Source organism: Falco cherrug, chromosome 20 (assembly GCF_023634085.1).
Source record: "Falco cherrug isolate bFalChe1 chromosome 20, bFalChe1.pri, whole genome shotgun sequence".
Lineage (NCBI taxonomy): Eukaryota > Metazoa > Chordata > Aves > Falconiformes > Falconidae > Falco > Falco cherrug.
In genome coordinates this window covers 3,233,048-3,250,348 of record NC_073716.1, presented here as the reverse complement: position 1 = coordinate 3,250,348, position 17,301 = coordinate 3,233,048, and the positions used below count along the sequence as shown (strand labels likewise).

Below are 17,301 nucleotides of genomic sequence, written 5' to 3'. Positions count from 1 at the left end.
TTGAAGTTTCAGCTCAGTTTGCGGATCATTCTTTTCTCTTTGGCGTGCAGGGGAGTTGTGGCTGAGGGTCAGATGTTGAATGTCAGAACAAATGTCTAAAAAAGGAACCGCTTGCGCAACGTGGTGTTCCCAAGTAAGGGAAAGTCTGATTTTCCCGTGCGTGGTGGTGTTATGCCTGATGCTGGTGGGGAGTGAGCGTGTGTGTGTATGTTTGTGTCAGTCTATTCTGCTTTGAGTTGCCGCTGTGTGGCTTGTTTCGTTTACAACAGCAGTGGTGTTTCAGTGCTTGTCCGACAGCTGCCGGGCAAGACGTTGGTCTGTTGTACATCAGTGCCAGCAAATGTGCTCTTTGAGAGCTGTGCCTTTTATTTTACTTAGTGTTGCAATTACTTTGTAGAAATGTGTCAAGTATTCATTCAGACAGACTGTTCTTTTTTTCCCCAGCCCTAGCAGGAATCAGCATCTTTCCCATCCAAGCTGGGAAATAGAATTGTACAGCTGCCTTAACCTGGGCCTTCATATTTAATATTTTGTTTTCTTCTGTGAGCTGCTGCTGCACGTGGACTCATAAGAAACTCTTGCGCTCTTACAGTAAAACACAAACAACACTTTGCTCTTTCTTTTTCTGCATGTGTTAGGGAACTCACAACTTTGGTGGGATCCGGGTGGGCAACGGACCAACTGAGGAGGATGCCGAGATCATTCAACACGACCAGTTATCTACCCATTCTGAGGAAGGGGAAGAGGTAAGCACCTGACCGCCCTTACTCTCAGGGCAATGCACTTCGTAGTCAATAAGCTAGCATATTCTGCTGTATTCACTGATTTTCAAGCGATTTAAATACCACCGTTTTCAGTAAAGTGTTTTCATAGCAGTTTTCACACAAGGCTATCTCTCGGTCATTCCCAGGACTCCAGAAAAAAGCAGTGTAATTTGCATATAGAGGGAAATGTGGCTGTGTTTGCCCCCGTTACAAAGAACCATCATCCTGGGGGCACTCTCAGGTGGCGTGTGCAGCTTATGCTCTGGCTGAAGCGCAGTGCCGTTGTGCTACCTGCTTCTCCAGCGCCAGCGAAAACCCCGGGGCTGTGTTTCTGCAGCCATGAAATCTAGTTTATACGTTCACTTTGACTGTTGGGGTAATACTGATTTGCCTTTACCACTGGTAGAGAAGAAAGACGAGTCGATCTTGTGTAGTTTAGGAGCATTCTGCTGCCTCTTAACAACTGACCAGCGGTATCTTGTGTCTGTAGTGCATGTGATGTGTTACTGCTTTACTGTGTCATGTTTAGGGGGGCGTTGTTGAATGTGTTCGTGGTTAATGTTCTGATGGAGACACCGCACTAAATGTAAACTTATGTTTTCAAGCCTACAGAGGATGAGGTGGTAAGACTACAGCCAGCTTTTGCGTTCATGTGTACCTGGACCATTTCCCATTGGTGTAAAGCACATGCTGAATTAAACATGTTATGTCAGAACATCTTGTTTTCCAAAAGATCTAGCTACTCTACATGTTACAGGCCTTTTTTTTTTTAATTCTTCATACATACATGCCCATTAACAGACCCTTAATTACTTCATCTATACAGCTTGTTTGTCTTATTCCCTGTCTGCAGATCTTTCTTAGTTTACCCGGAAAGCTGTTAAGCTGGAAGTCTGAAACTGAAAAGCTTTTGCTTTTAAACTTCTGAAGAAGTCTCGTTTGCCTTATGTTGTGTCTTTGGTAATTCTGCACTGCAACAAACTGTTTATAAAGATTTTTCCTAAACTGTCTGCCATTTTAAAATGATACTGCTTGTTGCCAGTCAGCAAATACAGCAAAACCGGTCCACTTTCATACAGTTCAACAACTTACCTAACCGGTATCTTTCTATAAAAGAGAAGCTCTGTTCTGAGAAACTGTTCATTCATAAACACTTATAACAAGTATGAGTATTAAAGAAACGTTTTCTTTAGGAATACTCTGGCAGGATTGATTGTAGGTTTCAGCACTATCAGGTAACCAGTTTTATTACAAAAAATCTAAATGCCATGAAATTAGAGTAGCTTCACAACAGTGATGCTGTTGTAAATTGTGCTGAAAGTGGTTTTGCTTGGAGATCTGTTTATGCATAGGGTTCATCTAGAACTGAGGGGGCGCAGAAACAGTGTGCTGGTGTAGCTGGTAATTCTATATATCACTTTAAACCCGTGAAAAACGCATAGAACTGCCAATACGGTGCCACGGCAATCCTGCTGATTCTCCCACTCCCTAGCATAGTGGTAACTCCCTCCAGCAGTTGCGTGTGGCTGTAGATTGTCATTGTTTCAATACTGTTCGCATTCTGTTTACTGCACGCTGACGTGCCGTGTATGCTGGGAGGTGGTACTATTTGCTGGGGCACGCTTTATTCAAGAACTTGGCAGTTCATGTTCTGTGGCGAAAGAACTGGGCTTTTGGCAGCTAATGTATCTTAATTGTTTGAAATATTTATTGCCCTGGATGTACTAGGGGAGAAATAAGAATATAAATAGCTTTCTGTGCATGCTTAGGGCGTTAGTCACTTGGTGTATTTAAAACATCGTGTTCACTTAACTTAAATATGAGCAGTTTCTGAAGCATGGATTAAATCCAAAATGTAGGGAATGCTTTCCCAAGCTGCAAAATAAGAAACTCCTACATGGCAGACTTCCTTATAAGTTCTTCTTTTATTATGTCAGAAAATTACCAAGACACAGAGACTTAATGGTGCACAGATGTGGCTTTTTCAAGATTGCTTTGTGCATTATTTCTGCTTTTCAAAAAGGGCAAGTCCATATCTTGCAAAATGCTCTCGTTGATCCTGTAGCAAAGGTACATACGCAGTATCGACGTGGAATACTGTCTCCTTGTTTGTAGTGGTACATACAATTTATCGTTGAATTCATATGAATACCATCTTGTTGCTGAACAGTCTTTTCCTGGCAAAGCCCATGGCTGAATTTGAAATACCTTATTTTTGTGTGCTGGAATGTGAAAACAATAATATTCAAGCCACGACAGCGAACTACCATTCTACAAAACCTTGTGAGACAAGAGAGTTCATTTTCTCACTTAGAAGTGACGTGCTAAACCAGGAGAAGACCGTATCAGTGTCTAATTTCAAACACGATGTCCTCGGTAATAGCACCAGGTAGTGTGCTCGTTTTCCCTGGTCGGCCGCCCCTTGCTGCTTGGCGGGGCTTGCAGCCGTCTTCATTTTCTGTGTTCTCTTTGCAGTTTGACTTTGGCGACACGGTGGTGTACCAGGCTATCCACACCATTGAGTATTGCCTGGGGTGCATTTCCAACACTGCATCCTACTTGAGGCTCTGGGCTCTCAGCTTAGCCCATGCACGTGAGTATTCCTGACGGAACGGAGACGTGGTACCGTGTGTCTGATCGCCCTGGGCAGGCGGTAGGTGAAAGGCAGGAATGCAGTTAGCCTCTCGGAGCTCAGCTGTCGAATACTGCTGGAAGAGGACAGAGGGGTGTGTGCATCAGCTGGGAGGAATTAAGGCTAAACACCAGTGTCTACTTGCGTAGTGCTCTGCTAAAAAAGAGGGACAGAGTCGAAAGCACTGAATAAAGCAGAACTGCTGAGCGAGGACTGCGCCTTGCACTGTGTGTGACACTTGGAGGCAATGTCCTGACATACCCGGCAGCAAAAGCTCTTGTCCCTCTTGAGTTTCCCACCTTGTTCTAGTGGGAATTTGCTTTACTTTAGTTTTTGCTTTGTAAGTGAACTGTAACAACCCTCCATTCTTTGCTGAATGCTCTGACATGAGCCCTCTTCTCCCCTTTCTCCTGGCAGAGCTCTCGGAAGTGCTCTGGACCATGGTGATCCACATCGGCCTCAGCGTGAGGAGTCTGGGTGGAGGCTTTGGCCTCTTCTTCATCTTTGCTGCTTTTGCTACCCTGACAGTAGCAATTCTTCTGGTCATGGAGGGGCTGTCTGCTTTTCTCCATGCTCTTCGCTTGCACTGGTGAGTTAACTGGAACGTGCAGAAACTTCAAAGCTCTTCATAGCAAGAAATTGATGTCACCTGGACTAGGCAGAAAGGCCATCTTCTAGAAAGTTGTATTGACCCTTACGCAGGAAAGCTAAGGCTGTAAAATTGGGGTAGTGGATAACGTTGAGCCAAGATCAGCAATGTTCAGAGGTGCTGGAGTACCACAAATTACCTAAACGTCTCCGTGTCCTACACCAGTTGCGCTCTGGCAGCGGGAAGTCTTTAAAAGGGTCAGAGATTTCCGTCTTCACACCACTGTGTGCAATTTTCTGCATGCAATCAGGAGAGATGGTGGAGAGTCGCTGGTCGCTGCTTAAAAATAAATGAGGCTAAACCTTTGCGAACAGCGGGATGGGCAGGTTGCCCATGGTGGATGAGTGTGCTTGTAGCTTGCTGTAGGACTTTCTTCTTCTGCCTTTTGCCAGGTTCTAATGTTGGTTTTCCTTAGTGTGCGGTAGCTACTGACTTCAGTTGCCTTCGTGTGGTCTTGTTCGTCTTTGTAAGAGCTTGCATTGAACAGGGGCAGCTTTGCCTGTCTGCCCTCCAGAGCGCTGTGGAATGGTGGCTATTTCTTGCTGGTCTTGCTTATTGGAAGATGCTTTTGTAGCCCCTTTCCCATGATTATTAAGCTCCTGTATATGCAGGCAGTAAACAAGAGGGAATTACTCACCAGTGCTCGTTGCTTTTGCCGCACCCAAGTATGGAAAGTATTCAAGAGGTTTCTCTAATCCGTATTTAAGAGTGCTCATTGTTCCACTTCACATTCCCTGGTTAGCGCAGTGGTGGGATCAAAGGAGCGATGTGGGAGTGGGTTTTGCTCGCGTAGGGTTCTCCTCAGCCTAAAGTGTGGGAGAGTTCAGGTCACGGCCATCTCTTAAGGCAGCTTCTTTCCTGGTAGATCAGAACAAAGTGAAGTCCCGTGAAGTTCACAAGGAATACCCTGTCTTAAACAAGAAGAAAAGGTTGTGAACGCTTTTAAGAAGTAGTTCTGTAAGTGAAAAAGGAAGCCGGTGGTTGTGGTGTTTTGTTTGTGTGTTTTTTTAAAAAAAGGGAAGAAATTTAGCCCTTTTGCATTTTCCCCCTGCTTCTGAGGAAGGAAAACCGTCCTTTTGCCCTCTGTCAGCACCCTGCGAGGGTGCAGGCTGGAGGGTCCTGGACTGCCTGGGTCTTTGTAGCTCCAGTGAGCAGGGATTCGGAGGCGTAGCCATCTTGTGCTGAAGGGAGCCCGTGGGGGGGCCGCTGCTGAAAATGGCTGCTGGATGGTGCTTCTGTTTTTCCTGGCGTGCAGCCTAGAAATCATACCAGTCACTTGAGAACTGCTTGCTGGCGTTTCCTCATCCTCGCGCTGCTGTGACTGTACTATGCCGTTGCATCAGGGTGAAAGAAGGAGCTCTGCAAACCCTGCCTGCTGTTGCTGGCAGTCCAAGAAGGGCAGAGAGTACGCAGTACTCTTAACACCGTCTGTGGGGGGTTTGATCTGCAATTGCTTGGATTTTAATTTTGAATTGGTGGATTTTCAAAGTCTTGCTTCCCTGGACTGCAGTGCTGCACAGCGCATTTCTCAATAATGGCAGATGAACAGTTCTGACCAGCTTTTCTTCTTGGCAGGCTCTGTGTTTTCTTTTTTACCCAAAGGGATGGGCTAAGATAAGAAAGCATGTTTTTCTGGAGGTACCTGTCTTGTGTTAATAAACCACAAACTGCACTTACAGATACCACGCACAGAGCACCTGGTACAAGTGTGGAAAAGCTGCCTCCTGGCTGAACCGTGATCTGCAGTTCACATTGCCAGGCTGTCTCTAAAGGGTGATTAAAAAAATTGTCTGGAAATGTGTCAAGGGAGGATGCATGTCACTGAAATGGCAAGCAAAGAGGGAAACCAGCTGAGCAATAGCAGCAAGCCCACGGGTCACTGTGCAGTGCAGACCAGTGCAGGGCACTTGCTGGGGAGCTGCAGAACTGAAGCTCTTAATGAAGTCATATTTTCCCTAAACGTATGTTTCAGACTTGAAAACTTTTAATATAAGTTCTCTAAGAGAGAATCTGTTCAATCTTGGAGCCTGAAAATCCAAGTTTAAGGTAATATTTCCGACTGCAGGTAACCTGCTGAAATTATTTTGGGTTTGTTGGATTTTCATTAATCACAGTGGCGAGGAAGGCACCTGCAGTTGTTCAAAAGAACGTACTGTTAACATTTCTTTTTTCTTCCAAACGTCAAATCAGGATGTTTCCAACAGTACCTGTTCCATTTTTAGAAGGGGATGTGTGTGTGTGTGTGTGTGTGTGCATGTGTCAAATACAGCTGTCCTGGGAGGAGCAGATCAGATTTTCTGGCTGTGGGAGAGGTGTCACCTATCAGGAATTCTGAAGGTGTGGGTGGTTCAGCCTTCCTGGAAAGGAGGAAGAATTTAGCATGTGTCTTACTGGTGGGGGAAAAAAAGCACAGATTGTTCCATGTGCTCTGCCTATCAGTCCCAAATGAGGAAGTTTTATGTTGTGCTTTTTCAGAAAGTATGCATTCTTCCAGCAGGCTGGGTTTTTCTGGGGCATCCTGGAGGGGAGGGAGCACTCCGAGCGCTGCCAAAACTGCAGGCACGTGTGTCGGAGGTCTGCTGGAGCATGGTCGTGGTCTGAGCTATATACCCTGCGTCGTGCCGTTAACTCCTTTTGCTGTAACATCACTGTTCTGAAATATTTTACCTTTCTATTTGCTGTTCGGTAATGTAGTTTGACATGAATGTTTAGGTTAAAGTTGCTTACTTGGGTTTTTTTAGGCTAGTCAGCTCTTTTAATATGAGCAAACGTAGACTTTGCCCAAGAGGAGAAGTCTGTAACTGGATTCAAAGCAGGGTCGCAACATCATGGGTTGGTACAGGAGTACAGTGCCAGTGGAGCTGTTTTCCTGTGTAAAACCTTGTTTTAGGCCTGATTTGGAACTGGAACCTGTTCTAGACTATGTCCCGAGACCAGGTCACAGCTACAAAGACTGGATAGCAGTAGACGTAATACAAGCAAGTTGGGTTCACGCAGAACAGGGAGGAGTGGGCTTTGTATTGCCAGGTAGGAGAGAGGTTGGTGTTACATGAGCATCGTTGACGTAGGGTGCTCGGCTCCAGAGTTTGGAGCGGTCAAACCGTATTGTTCAGACTTGGCTCCGGTTACCCGAGTGTCTCTGAGCCAGTCTCCCCGCCGCGGTCCATGTCCATCGGTGCGGAGAGCGTGGGTCCTGGCCATACGTGACCGTAGATTTGGCAAAACGCGGAGAACTGTGTTCGTCTGCTCTTGCTAAAGGTTTCAGTCTGTTCTCTCCCTCAGGTCTAGCGTCAGCAGCTTCCCTGGTGTGCGCGCTTCACCGCGGCCATACTCCAGGCAGACATAAACCTGATTTTTCTTTATTTTGGGTTGCCTGAGCTGTTTGCCACTGGTCCATAAGCATCCCCGAAATGAGCTCAGTCCCTCGGACGCAGCGAAATGGATTCGGAGCGGTGCTCTCAGCCATGCAGTGTTAGGGGCAGCCGAAGGCAAGGAGCCTGTGTTTTGTTCTGAATGGCAAAGCTGAGGAGTGCTGTGGGTCTGAGCAGGGATGCCAAAGCAGATTTCAAGCAGAACAAATGCAGTCAGCATCAAACAAGCATGCAGAATAAATAAAAAGCAGCGATTATGCGGTGCTTTGTGGACGGCTGTTCTCGGCCGTAAACAGAACGGACAGGCAGACCCTCCTCTGCCCGGGCAGAGCTCCTGGCCCCCTGCCACCCAAGGGGGAGCGCCGCTTTCCGAGAGGCGTGGGCGTGCTGGAGTTCCATCCCGCTTGCGATCCAGCGAGGGGGCAGTGGGAGTGGTGAAGCCCAGCTTCCCACCTGCTCGCCAGAATTTTATTTTTCTTTATAAAAGGTCATGAGCCAGAGCTTGTTTTTTAGTGCAACCATAAGAGCACGCTGCTGCTCTAAAAGGCAGCGCAGGATGGAGTGACCCGCGGTGCCACATAGGACACTGCCGTCTTTTTTGGGAAAGAGTAACTGCAACAATCTCTATGCCAACACCCTGATTGCTTTCTGACTGTAAGGTGTGCTGCAGGCTGCCCTCTTCGAGGTGTGCTCTGAATCACAGCCGACCCCAGGCATTGGCACATGCCTGCAAGAACACAAATACCCAGTAGGAATTTGTGTTTGTATTGAATGGAAGTTAAGGTCCCTGCTCAACAGCTATCTCTGCAGTTGCTCCTGCTCACGGAACCGAGCTGCCTGGTTTTCTGGACAGTGTGGGTACTCTGGCTTGGAAAATCCACAGAACTACAGTCCAACAAACACTAAAACGAATTATTAATACCAAAAAAGCTGAAGAGTGGGGTTTTCTTTAATGCTGACTGCCAGAAAGCTTTCTAGTCTGTTTATTTACAGTGTAGTGCTAACTGTCTAGTAAATTCTTCTACAGAACTTGATCGCTGATGGGGGAGACACACAGAGCAAAGTTTAGCAATAGAGCGGGTAGATGTGACAGCCAGCAATCCTGGGAACGGCAGCGGCTCATATTAATAAAGGATCTTGGATTCTGGGTGTTCCTGTAGACAATTGCAGGAAAAACCCACACAGAACATGTAAGCCACGATTATTTTGTTAAATGAACTTTTTTGCTAGTTCCCTAACTTTGTAACAACCTTTTGCCCAGCTTCGAGGCATCCAGTTGTGGCCAGTTGTAACTGAGTGTCTCCAAAAGGAGCTTTCAGATGTCAGGGCCAGCTGGAACAGTTAATCATGAGGGTTAAAATTTCATTTACAGTGGGTTCTGTGTGACTCAGATGCCCAACCCTCTGCCTCTTATTTCCCTTTGCTTACAGAATAGTTACTTAGTCACAGGATACTTATGAAGATTATCAGGGTTCCTGAAAAACTGGAGCGTGTTGGCAAGGAGCCCTTCCTCCCACACGGAAAATCCTGCTCATCCTAGGGATTCCTCCGCAGGGAAGTCTGTGTAGCTGCATGAACAGGCAGCCGAAGATAGGAGCAGAAAGCTGGTTTTTTTCTGAACATTTCCCTCCTGAGCTCTGTTGGGAAATCGCTTTCTGCCAGCTGAAATACCAGCAGCTCTGGGGTTTGCCATGATTCCTGATTTGGAAAAAAATAATTCAAGTCTCTCTTCATGTGCTTCATAAAAATCCTTTTCCAGAATTGTGTTAAATTGCTCTACAATTTGCTGTCGCTTGATTCCTGCAGAGGCTTCTTTTTTTTTTTGGGGGGGGGGTGTTTGTTTTTTTTTTTTTTACTGGATCACGCAATGGAAAGTGTTTCTCATGAGGCTCATGAAACACTGTGCTTGTTTTTACTGTGAATCATGGGATTATTTTTTTCTTTCCCTATTTGGCTGTTGCTGACCATTGGACAGTTCTCTAGAATAATTCTTTTTTTAAACTGAGTTTATTAGGGGAAGCAGGCAAACAAGGCTAAGCTAATGTTCAGCTGGAGGCAACAAGCACATCTCTAGCTCAGCAGGAGTAGTCATGTGGGGATAAACCAAATATGCTTAAGTAAATAAACAGAAGTAGCTGATGGAGGAAGCCTGAGCACAGCATCACGCGGTTCAGGTTTGTTCTAACTAAAACGTGAACCTTAGTAATGAGATCTTAGAGGCAAGGCTCAGTGCTCCTAGGTGTTTCTAAGTGATGTTGTAGTTGGGGAGTTCATCCTCTTTCTGTTGCTCTTTTTTTGCCCGTAGGGGTGGGATCGAAGTACCTGGGCAGTTCTGCTCTGCTACAGAAACGTCAAACAAAAATGTAGGGTTTGTGCCAAAAGATAACGCTACATTATAATACCACTTTTTCTCCTTAAAGCTTTATTTTTCTCTAGTCAATCATACTTTTAATGGAGTTCTTGCTAATTGCTAACTCGTCTCTGAGAGGTGCCTCTTTACTGAACACTTACTCTTCCCTCTCTTGCAGGATTGAGTTCCAGAACAAGTTCTACACTGGCACTGGGTTCAAGTTTCTCCCTTTCTCCTTTGATATCATCCGTGAGGGGAGGTTTGACGACTAAAGATCCCTCTGCTCGAGCAGTGTTAAACATCGTGTGTCCGTGGCTAGCCCTCTCCCATGTGTGTGAGTTGCATGTAATCCTCCCATAGCGAAAATAACTTATTGCAGCACCCTCGAATGTTACTGTGGCATTTCAAAGCCAAAAGCTTGGACATTCTCGGGTAATGAGTGACACTGGATCAAAGAAACTTCTCATTCCTTAAGTTTACCACTGAAGATACTAAGTGCATGAAGTGTCTGAGTTTTTGGTGTGTACTTCTGGTGTAGTGAATTCCCTGGCAGGCTCATCGGGGCAGTGTGAAAGAAGTGCAGCCGTGGCTGAGTGCGTGGACAGGCTCGTGGAGGAAAGGTGTAACAGCTTCCGCCTGTGCAAAGCTTGCTGCTTGGGAAGAGATTTTTATTTTTTTTTTTTGAGAAAGTTTTACATGTGGATCCTATCTATGTGTCTCTGCCTCTGATCACACAGGTGACGAGCAGCAGGGCAGCTGATAAACCAGGGCATGCTTCTCCTACCTCCAGGGCTTCCACATGTGCCACATTTTAATCTGACAAAACCAATGTCTCATCCTGAGCGGGGATTCAGCTCCTCAAACTCTGGCTGGGGCTTGAGGAGCTGATACGAAGGGGTAGGACTTGAGCCTCAGCTGAGTCTTGGCAGCCGTTTGCTCCAGTGATGGGAAGCACCTTGTCCTTGCAAGAAAGGTCTTCTCCTTCCTCCCAGGAGCAGAGATGCTCCTTTAACTGTGCACCTGCCCACTTGCATCCCAGGCAAAGCCCCGTGTCTGGCAGTGAAGGCTCGTTCCACCTCTTGTTTCTGCAGGCAGTGGTGGGCGCGGGGGGCTCGGCTGCTGCCTGGGGTGAGACGGAGGAGGGACGAGCTGCGGTGCAAACTGTTGTCTGACCCAGTGGAGCTCCTTAGGTCTCTTGTGTGAAGCCCTGAGGCTGCAGAGCCCTGGAGGCACATCCAGATGGTGCCCACGTAGACTTGGCGTCGGTGGTGGCAGCTTTTGCAAAGGCGGAGGTACCAGTGACCCGTGTTGTCACGTATGCTCAGGGTGTGTCTGAGGAGCCCTTTAGGGGAGCACAGAGGCAGAGTCCAAAATAGTCCCACGGCACTGGAATCCCAGCGGTGTTTCTACGTGGTGGCTGCTGCTGCTTTTTCTCCGGTGCAAGATGTGAATAATTTCTTGCCCTCCTCAACTTGATGTATCTGTAGGAGCAGTAGGGGGTGTGTGTGTTAGTGCTGTGTGTAACTGTTGTGTTTAATTCTCGCCGTTGATCTGCAGTATTTGTGTACAAGTGGATTAGAGCTATAATGAGAATCGCTGTAACCTGGCAGGGAGGAGGAGACGCCACGCAGTGCAGGGCTGTTGAAAATGAAGTGGGAAGGGTGGTGCAGGGAGCGCAGGGATGGCTGTGCCGCGCGTGGAAGGTTCTGGGTAAGGGTGGTGGTTACAGGTAGGCTGGGCTGGCTGTTTACCGGGGTGTTTGCAGGGCAAAAGAGGAAATCAAAACGCGTTGGCGGCTGCAACAGGGTCTGCTGCTCCCAGGAAATGCATTGCCCACAGTCATTGTATAAATTAAATGAACTGCACAACACGCGCTGTGGCCTTTTCTCTGCTTCCCCTGCGTTCTCCCAAGGGGGGTCCCCGGTACCCCCCCTGCCTGGGGGGAGCTGGGACCTTTTCCTGCCCTGGGATCCCGTAGGGTGGGATGGGCAGAGCTGGTTTGTAAAACGGGACCGTGTGCCCATCGGTGCTTATGGAGCCCTGGCTGACATCCCAAGCAGGGGGGGCTGAGGGGGGGGGTCTGTCCAGCCCCGCAGCCTCCAGCCTGCCCCGCTAAACCTGTAACTGAGTGGAACCAGGGCTTGTGCCGGAGGAAAAAGCCGAAACCCGGGAGGGTGTGGGTGCCCCCCCAGGGCTACTGGGGCAAATGTGCTCTGCCTGCTGCCCCACTCCCAGCATCACAAGCCGTGGGGTGACACACACCCCCCCCCCCCCCCAGGAACCCACTCCCCACCGAGGAGGGCTGTGTTTGCTTAGCCCTTTCCTGCAGGGCTGGGGGCTGCCCGGGGAGGGGGGGTTCTGCGTGTTTTGCAGCTACAGGCCGGGGTTTCCCGGCTCCTGCTGCCCCGGGTGGGGGGGGTGGGGAGCCGCCCAGCCTGCCCCTTGCCCTCCCGCGCCCCTCGGATGGGGACCCGGCCCCCCCGCCGGTGCCAGCTGTGTGCAGGGGCTGCGCTCCCCTTTGCCCCGCTGCCCTGCACCGCCCCCGCCGGCAATCGCGGAGTCCCGGCCCGTTTCCGTGGCTGGCCCCGCCGCAGGGGGGTGGGGGGGGCTGGAGCCCCCGGGGTGGGGGGGTCCCCGTTCGTCCCTCCCTTCCCGCAGCCGGGTTCTGCCCCGGGAATGCCCAGGCAGCCCCCCCGGCAGCTGGGAGAGCCCCTGCGGCAGCCCCTGCCCCCCCGAGGGGTCCATCCTCTGTGCCCCCGCAGCAGCCTTGGGGCCCGGCTGCGCTGCGGTGCGTTGGGGTCCCCGAGGGACCCTGCCCAGGGCGGGCGAGCACCGGGGCCGTCTGCCCGGCAGCCCCCGGGCGCGACACAGCCGCGGAGGTGCCCGGAGCTGGGGTGCAGCCTCCCCGGGGGTTTGCGCCCCCCTCGGGGTCCCTCCCGACCCTCCGGGGGCCCCTCCCGCCCCCCGAGGGTCTGCGCCCCCCCACCCCCTCCGGCAGCACGGGCTAGTCTCCCCCCGCCTCCGCCCCGGGGCTCGGGGGCAGCCGGAGCGGGGCTTTGTGCCGGGTCCCGGGGGCTGCGGGAAGAGCTGGGCCGCTCCCCCGCCTCGGGGCCCCGGCGGGCGCCTGTGCCCGGTGTGGCAGCGCCCCCTCCAGGCCGGAGCCGGCGCCCCCCCGGGGGAGGGGGCGGGTACTGCTCCGTCCCGGGGGCCCGGAGCCGGCGGATGCTCCGAGACTTCGCGGCCCGGTTGGCCTCGCGGGTGGAAAACGTGATACGAAAACAGACCAGAGGCGCCGGTGTCCGGTGCCGGCCCTGGTCCTGGTCCCAGCCCCGGTCCCGGCGCCCCGCAGCCCCGGCGGCGCTTAGCCCCGCGGGGAGCCGGAGGCGGCGGAGCCGGGCCGCGCTCGGTACGTCCGCTCCGAGGGGCGGTCCCGCCCACTCCTCCCCGCCCACTCCCCGCCCACTCCCCGCCCACTCCCCGCCCACTCCCCGCCCACTCCCCGCCCACTCCCCGCCCACTCCCCCGGTACCGGCTCGGCCCCGCCCCGCCCTGCCCCGATTGGCGGCGCCGGGGCTGGGAGCGGCGATGGCGGCGCGGCCGGGACCGGGGTCGGGGCCGGGGCCAGGCCTGGCGCTGCTGCTGCTGCTGCCGGTGCTGGCGGCGGCGCGGGCGGGCGCGGGGGACGCGCGGCAGGCGGCGGCGGTGCGGGCGCTGGCGCGGCGGCTGCTGGGCCCGCGGGCCGGGGCCGTGGCGTTGACGGTGGAGGCGGCGCTGGCGGCGGGTGGCCCCGACACCTACCGGCTGCGCTCCCCGCCCGGCGGCGCCGTGGCCGTGGCCGTGACGGGCTCCAGCGGGGTAGCGGCGGCCGCCGGGCTCTACCGGTACCTGCGCGACTTCTGCGGCTGCCACCTCTCGTGGTCCGGGGCGCAGCTCCGCCTGCCCGACCCGCTGCCGCGGCTGCGGGCCGAGATCCGCGCCACCGCCCCCGGCAGGTAACGGGGCCGCGGCGGGGCGGGCGGGCACCGGGCCGGGCGCGCCTCACGCCTCATTAGCCCGGGACAAGGCGCCTTTGCGTAACGGGAGCGGGGGGGGGGGGGGCGCAGCCCGCAGCCTCCCGCCCGCTCCCCCCCAGGTTCCGCTTCTACCAGAACGCCTGCGCCCAGAGCTACTCCTACGCCTGGTGGGACTGGGCGCGCTGGGAGCGGGAGATCGACTGGATGGCGCTGAGCGGCATCAACCTGGCCCCGGCCTTCGCGGGGCAGGAGGCGGCCTGGCAGCGGGTTGAGTATCGGGGGCCGCGGGCACGGGCAGGGCGGCCGGGGGAGCACGGCTGAGCCCCCCGCCCCGCGCAGGTGTTCCGCTCCCTGGGCCTCAACCAGACCGAGATCGACGCCTACTTCACCGGACCCGCCTTCCTGGCCTGGAACCGCATGGGCAACCTGCGCGGCTGGGCAGGGCCGCTGCCGCCCGCCTGGCACCTCAAGCAGCTCTACCTGCAGGTACCGGGGGCACCGGGGGCTGCCCGCCCACCCCGGGCAGGCCCACGCCACCCCCTGCCCGAGGGACCCCGCTCCCTTCCCCAGCCGCTGGCGGGGGACTCCTCGTGGGGAGCTGGGGGCTCCCCTCCCCCCGCTCCCTCCCTCCCTCTCTCCCCCAGTACCGGATCGTGGAGAGGATGCGCTCGCTGGGGATGATCACGGTGCTGCCGGCCTTCGCAGGCCACGTGCCCCAGGGGATCCTTCGGTGGGTGCAGCCCCGAGTGCGCACAGACCCCCCAGGGCAGGGCAGCCCTGGCTGCAGCCCCCTCCCCAGTATTTCAGCCCCAGACCCTTCCCAGACTCCCACCTCCAGCCTGTGCCGGCTGCACCTGGGGCCAACGCAGCTCCTGCCCCTCCTGTGCCGGTGCCAGCTGCCCCGGGAGGCTGCCCTTGTCCCTGCAGGGGCATGGTGGTCCCATCCTGCTCCTTATGCCCACCTCTGCCCTCTGGCGCAGGGTCTTCCCACACGTGAATGCCACTCGCCTTGGGGGCTGGAGCCACTTCGACTGCACCTACTCATGCACCTACCTGCTGGACCCGGAGGACCCCATGTTCCAGGTGATCGGGACCCTCTTCCTGAAGGAGCTGATCAAGGAGTTTGGCACGGACCACATCTACAGCGCTGACACCTTCAACGAGATGACGCCCCTCTCCTCGGACCCTGCCTATCTCTCGAGGGTCAGCAAGGCCGTCTTCAGGTCGATGACGGGAGGTGGGTCACCGTGCGGTGCCAGCCCGGTCGGGGGGCTCTAGGTGGGGATGGTTGTGGGGGAGGCGGCTGTGGGCCCTGCGTGAGCACCCATCGGCAGACCCCATTGGTGCCAGACCCTCGAAGCCCCCTCTAAGAGGGGTGGTTGGTGGCCCTGGGGCTTCGCGGGGCACCTGCCTGGTGGGACCCTCACCTCGTGCACCTCCGTCCCCAGCTGACCCCGAGGCGCAGTGGCTGATGCAGGGATGGCTCTTCCAGCACCAGCCCGACTTCTGGCAGCCGGCGCAGGTGCGGGCCCTGCTGCACGGCGTGCCCCTCGGCAGGATGATTGTTCTCGACCTCTTTGCCGAGTCCAAGCCTGTCTACCAGTGGACGGAGTCCTTCTACGGGCAGCCCTTCATCTGGTGCATGCTGCACAACTTCGGGGGCAATCATGGCCTCTTTGGCACCGTGGAGGCCATCAACCACGGCCCCTTCGCGGCTCGCCGCTTCCCCAACTCCACCATGGTGGGCACCGGGCTGGTGCCCGAGGGCATCGAGCAGAACGACATGGTGTACGAGCTGATGAACGAGCTGGGCTGGCGCCAGGAGCCTCTCGACCTCCCCAGCTGGGTGACCCGCTACGCTGAGCGCCGCTACGGTGCCCCGAATGCCGCCGCGGCCAGTGCCTGGCGTCTGCTCCTGCGCAGCGTGTACAACTGCACCGGCGTCTGCGTCAACCATAACCGCAGCCCGCTGGTGCGCCGGCCCTCCCTGCACATGGACACGGAGCTGTGGTACAACGCCAGCGACGTGTACGAGGCCTGGCGCCTGCTGCTGAGCGCCAGCGCGGAGCTGGGCTCCAGCCCCACCTTCCGCTACGACCTGGTGGACGTCACGCGGCAGGCGGCTCAGCAGCTGGTGGGTGACTATTACCTGAGCATCCGCCAGGCCTTCCAGAGCCACGCGCTGCCGGAGCTGCTGACGGCCGGCGGCGTGCTGGTATACGACCTGCTGCCGGAGCTGGACAGCCTCCTCTCCAGCCACAGCCTCTTCCTGCTGGGCCGCTGGCTGGAGAGCGCCCGCTCCGTGGCCACCAGCGACCGGGAGGCTGAGCAGTTCGAGCTGAACGCCCGGAACCAGGTGACGCTCTGGGGTCCCAGCGGGAACATCCTGGACTACGCCAACAAGCAGCTGGGGGGGCTGGTGCTGGACTACTATGGCGTGCGCTGGAGCCTCTTCGTCTCTGCCCTGGTGGAGAGCCTCAACTCGGGCAGCCCCTTCCACCAGGACCAGTTCAACCAGGCTGTCTTCCAGGTGGAAAGAGGCTTCGTCTACAACAAGAAGCGCTACCCAGCCGTGCCGACCGGGGACACGCTGGAGATCTCCAGGAAGCTGTTCCTCAAGTATTACCCCAGCGCCCTGCGGCGCAGCCGGGCTGGGCCGGCGTGACTCCAGGCTGTGCTGCCAGAGCCCCCCCTGGGAGCGAGAGCAGAGACCCCCGCGCCCTCCTGCGTCCAGGCCCCTGCAGCTCCTGGCCTGACGGCTGCGTCATGGCTGTGCTGGAATGAAGGCGCAGAGCCCCGCTGGCCCCCAGCCAGCATGGACCTGCCGTCTCCCCTGCGCGGGCAGGATACATCCCGAGGGGGGCTGGCGACGGGGTGGGGGACAGGCTCTGCCCCAGGGAACCATCCTGCTCTGTGCTCTGTGCTCAGCCCTCCCTGACGGCCCTGAGCCTGTCCCTGGGAAAGCTGGGCTGCATGAGCCCTGACAGGGAGGTTCTGCGGTCCCAGCGCTCCCAGCTGGAAGCTCGGCGGGAGCTGGGATGGGGCACACGTGTCCCTGCCGCAGGGCCCTGGCTGGCTGACGGATGAAGCAGCTGGGGAGCTGGCAGCAGGGGAGGGGGGGGGGCAGAGCAGCCCCCTCCCCCAGGGGAAGCAGGCAACTGGCCTCACCCCTGGTGAGGTCCTATGCCTCCCTGCGCTGGGCACTCCCTGCCCCATGGACCCCAGTGCCCGTGGGGACCCGCCACCGCACGGCCCCGGCCACGCTTCGTGCCTTTTGTATGGAAAGGGACTTTGCTGAGCTTTCTGCGGTGGTGCTGGGGCCGCGCTCCCCGGCCCGGGGTCCTCTGGGCCTTTTCCCCCCCCCGCCCCAGCTGGGGCTCGGGCAGAGCCCGGCTGTGGTGCCACTCGCCTGCGGTGCTGCTCGCCTGCAGAGCAATTAAAATCCTGGCCGCTGAGCGCTTTTATCCCACGTGTGTCTGTCTCCTCTCCCCAGCATGGGACTTGTGCAAAACGGGGGGCAGA

General features: G+C 55.3%; 2 protein-coding genes across 9 annotated transcripts in view; both read left to right on the top strand.

The window, feature by feature from the left end:
* ATP6V0A1 (ATPase H+ transporting V0 subunit a1) overlaps positions 1 to 11,636 on the top strand; it is a 30,470-nt gene extending 18,834 nt beyond the window's left edge. For 3 of the 8 annotated variants that reach the window (XM_055697318.1, XM_055697315.1, XM_055697313.1), the window contains 5 exons: positions 639 to 746; positions 1,370 to 1,387; positions 3,240 to 3,357; positions 3,814 to 3,985; positions 9,945 to 11,636. In XM_055697318.1, coding sequence (XP_055553293.1) covers positions 639 to 746; positions 1,370 to 1,387; positions 3,240 to 3,357; positions 3,814 to 3,985; positions 9,945 to 10,038 — 510 coding nt within the window. In that variant the 3' untranslated portion in view covers positions 10,039 to 11,636. Of the gene's footprint in view, positions 1 to 638; positions 747 to 1,369; positions 3,154 to 3,239; positions 3,358 to 3,813; positions 3,986 to 9,944 lie in introns of those variants that run through there. The other 5 variants (XM_055697314.1, XM_055697316.1, XR_008729968.1 and 2 more) reach the window with 4 other exon arrangements.
* Positions 11,637 to 13,291: 1,655 nt separating this feature from the next.
* On the top strand, positions 13,292 to 17,243 carry NAGLU (N-acetyl-alpha-glucosaminidase). The gene is made up of 6 exons (XM_055697327.1): positions 13,292 to 13,758; positions 13,899 to 14,046; positions 14,119 to 14,265; positions 14,424 to 14,509; positions 14,760 to 15,016; positions 15,228 to 17,243. Exons 1-6 carry the CDS (start codon positions 13,352 to 13,354, stop codon positions 16,442 to 16,444), a joined length of 2,262 nt encoding a protein of 753 aa, XP_055553302.1. The 5' UTR covers positions 13,292 to 13,351; the 3' UTR covers positions 16,445 to 17,243.
* The last annotated feature ends 58 nt before the right edge of the window (positions 17,244 to 17,301 follow it).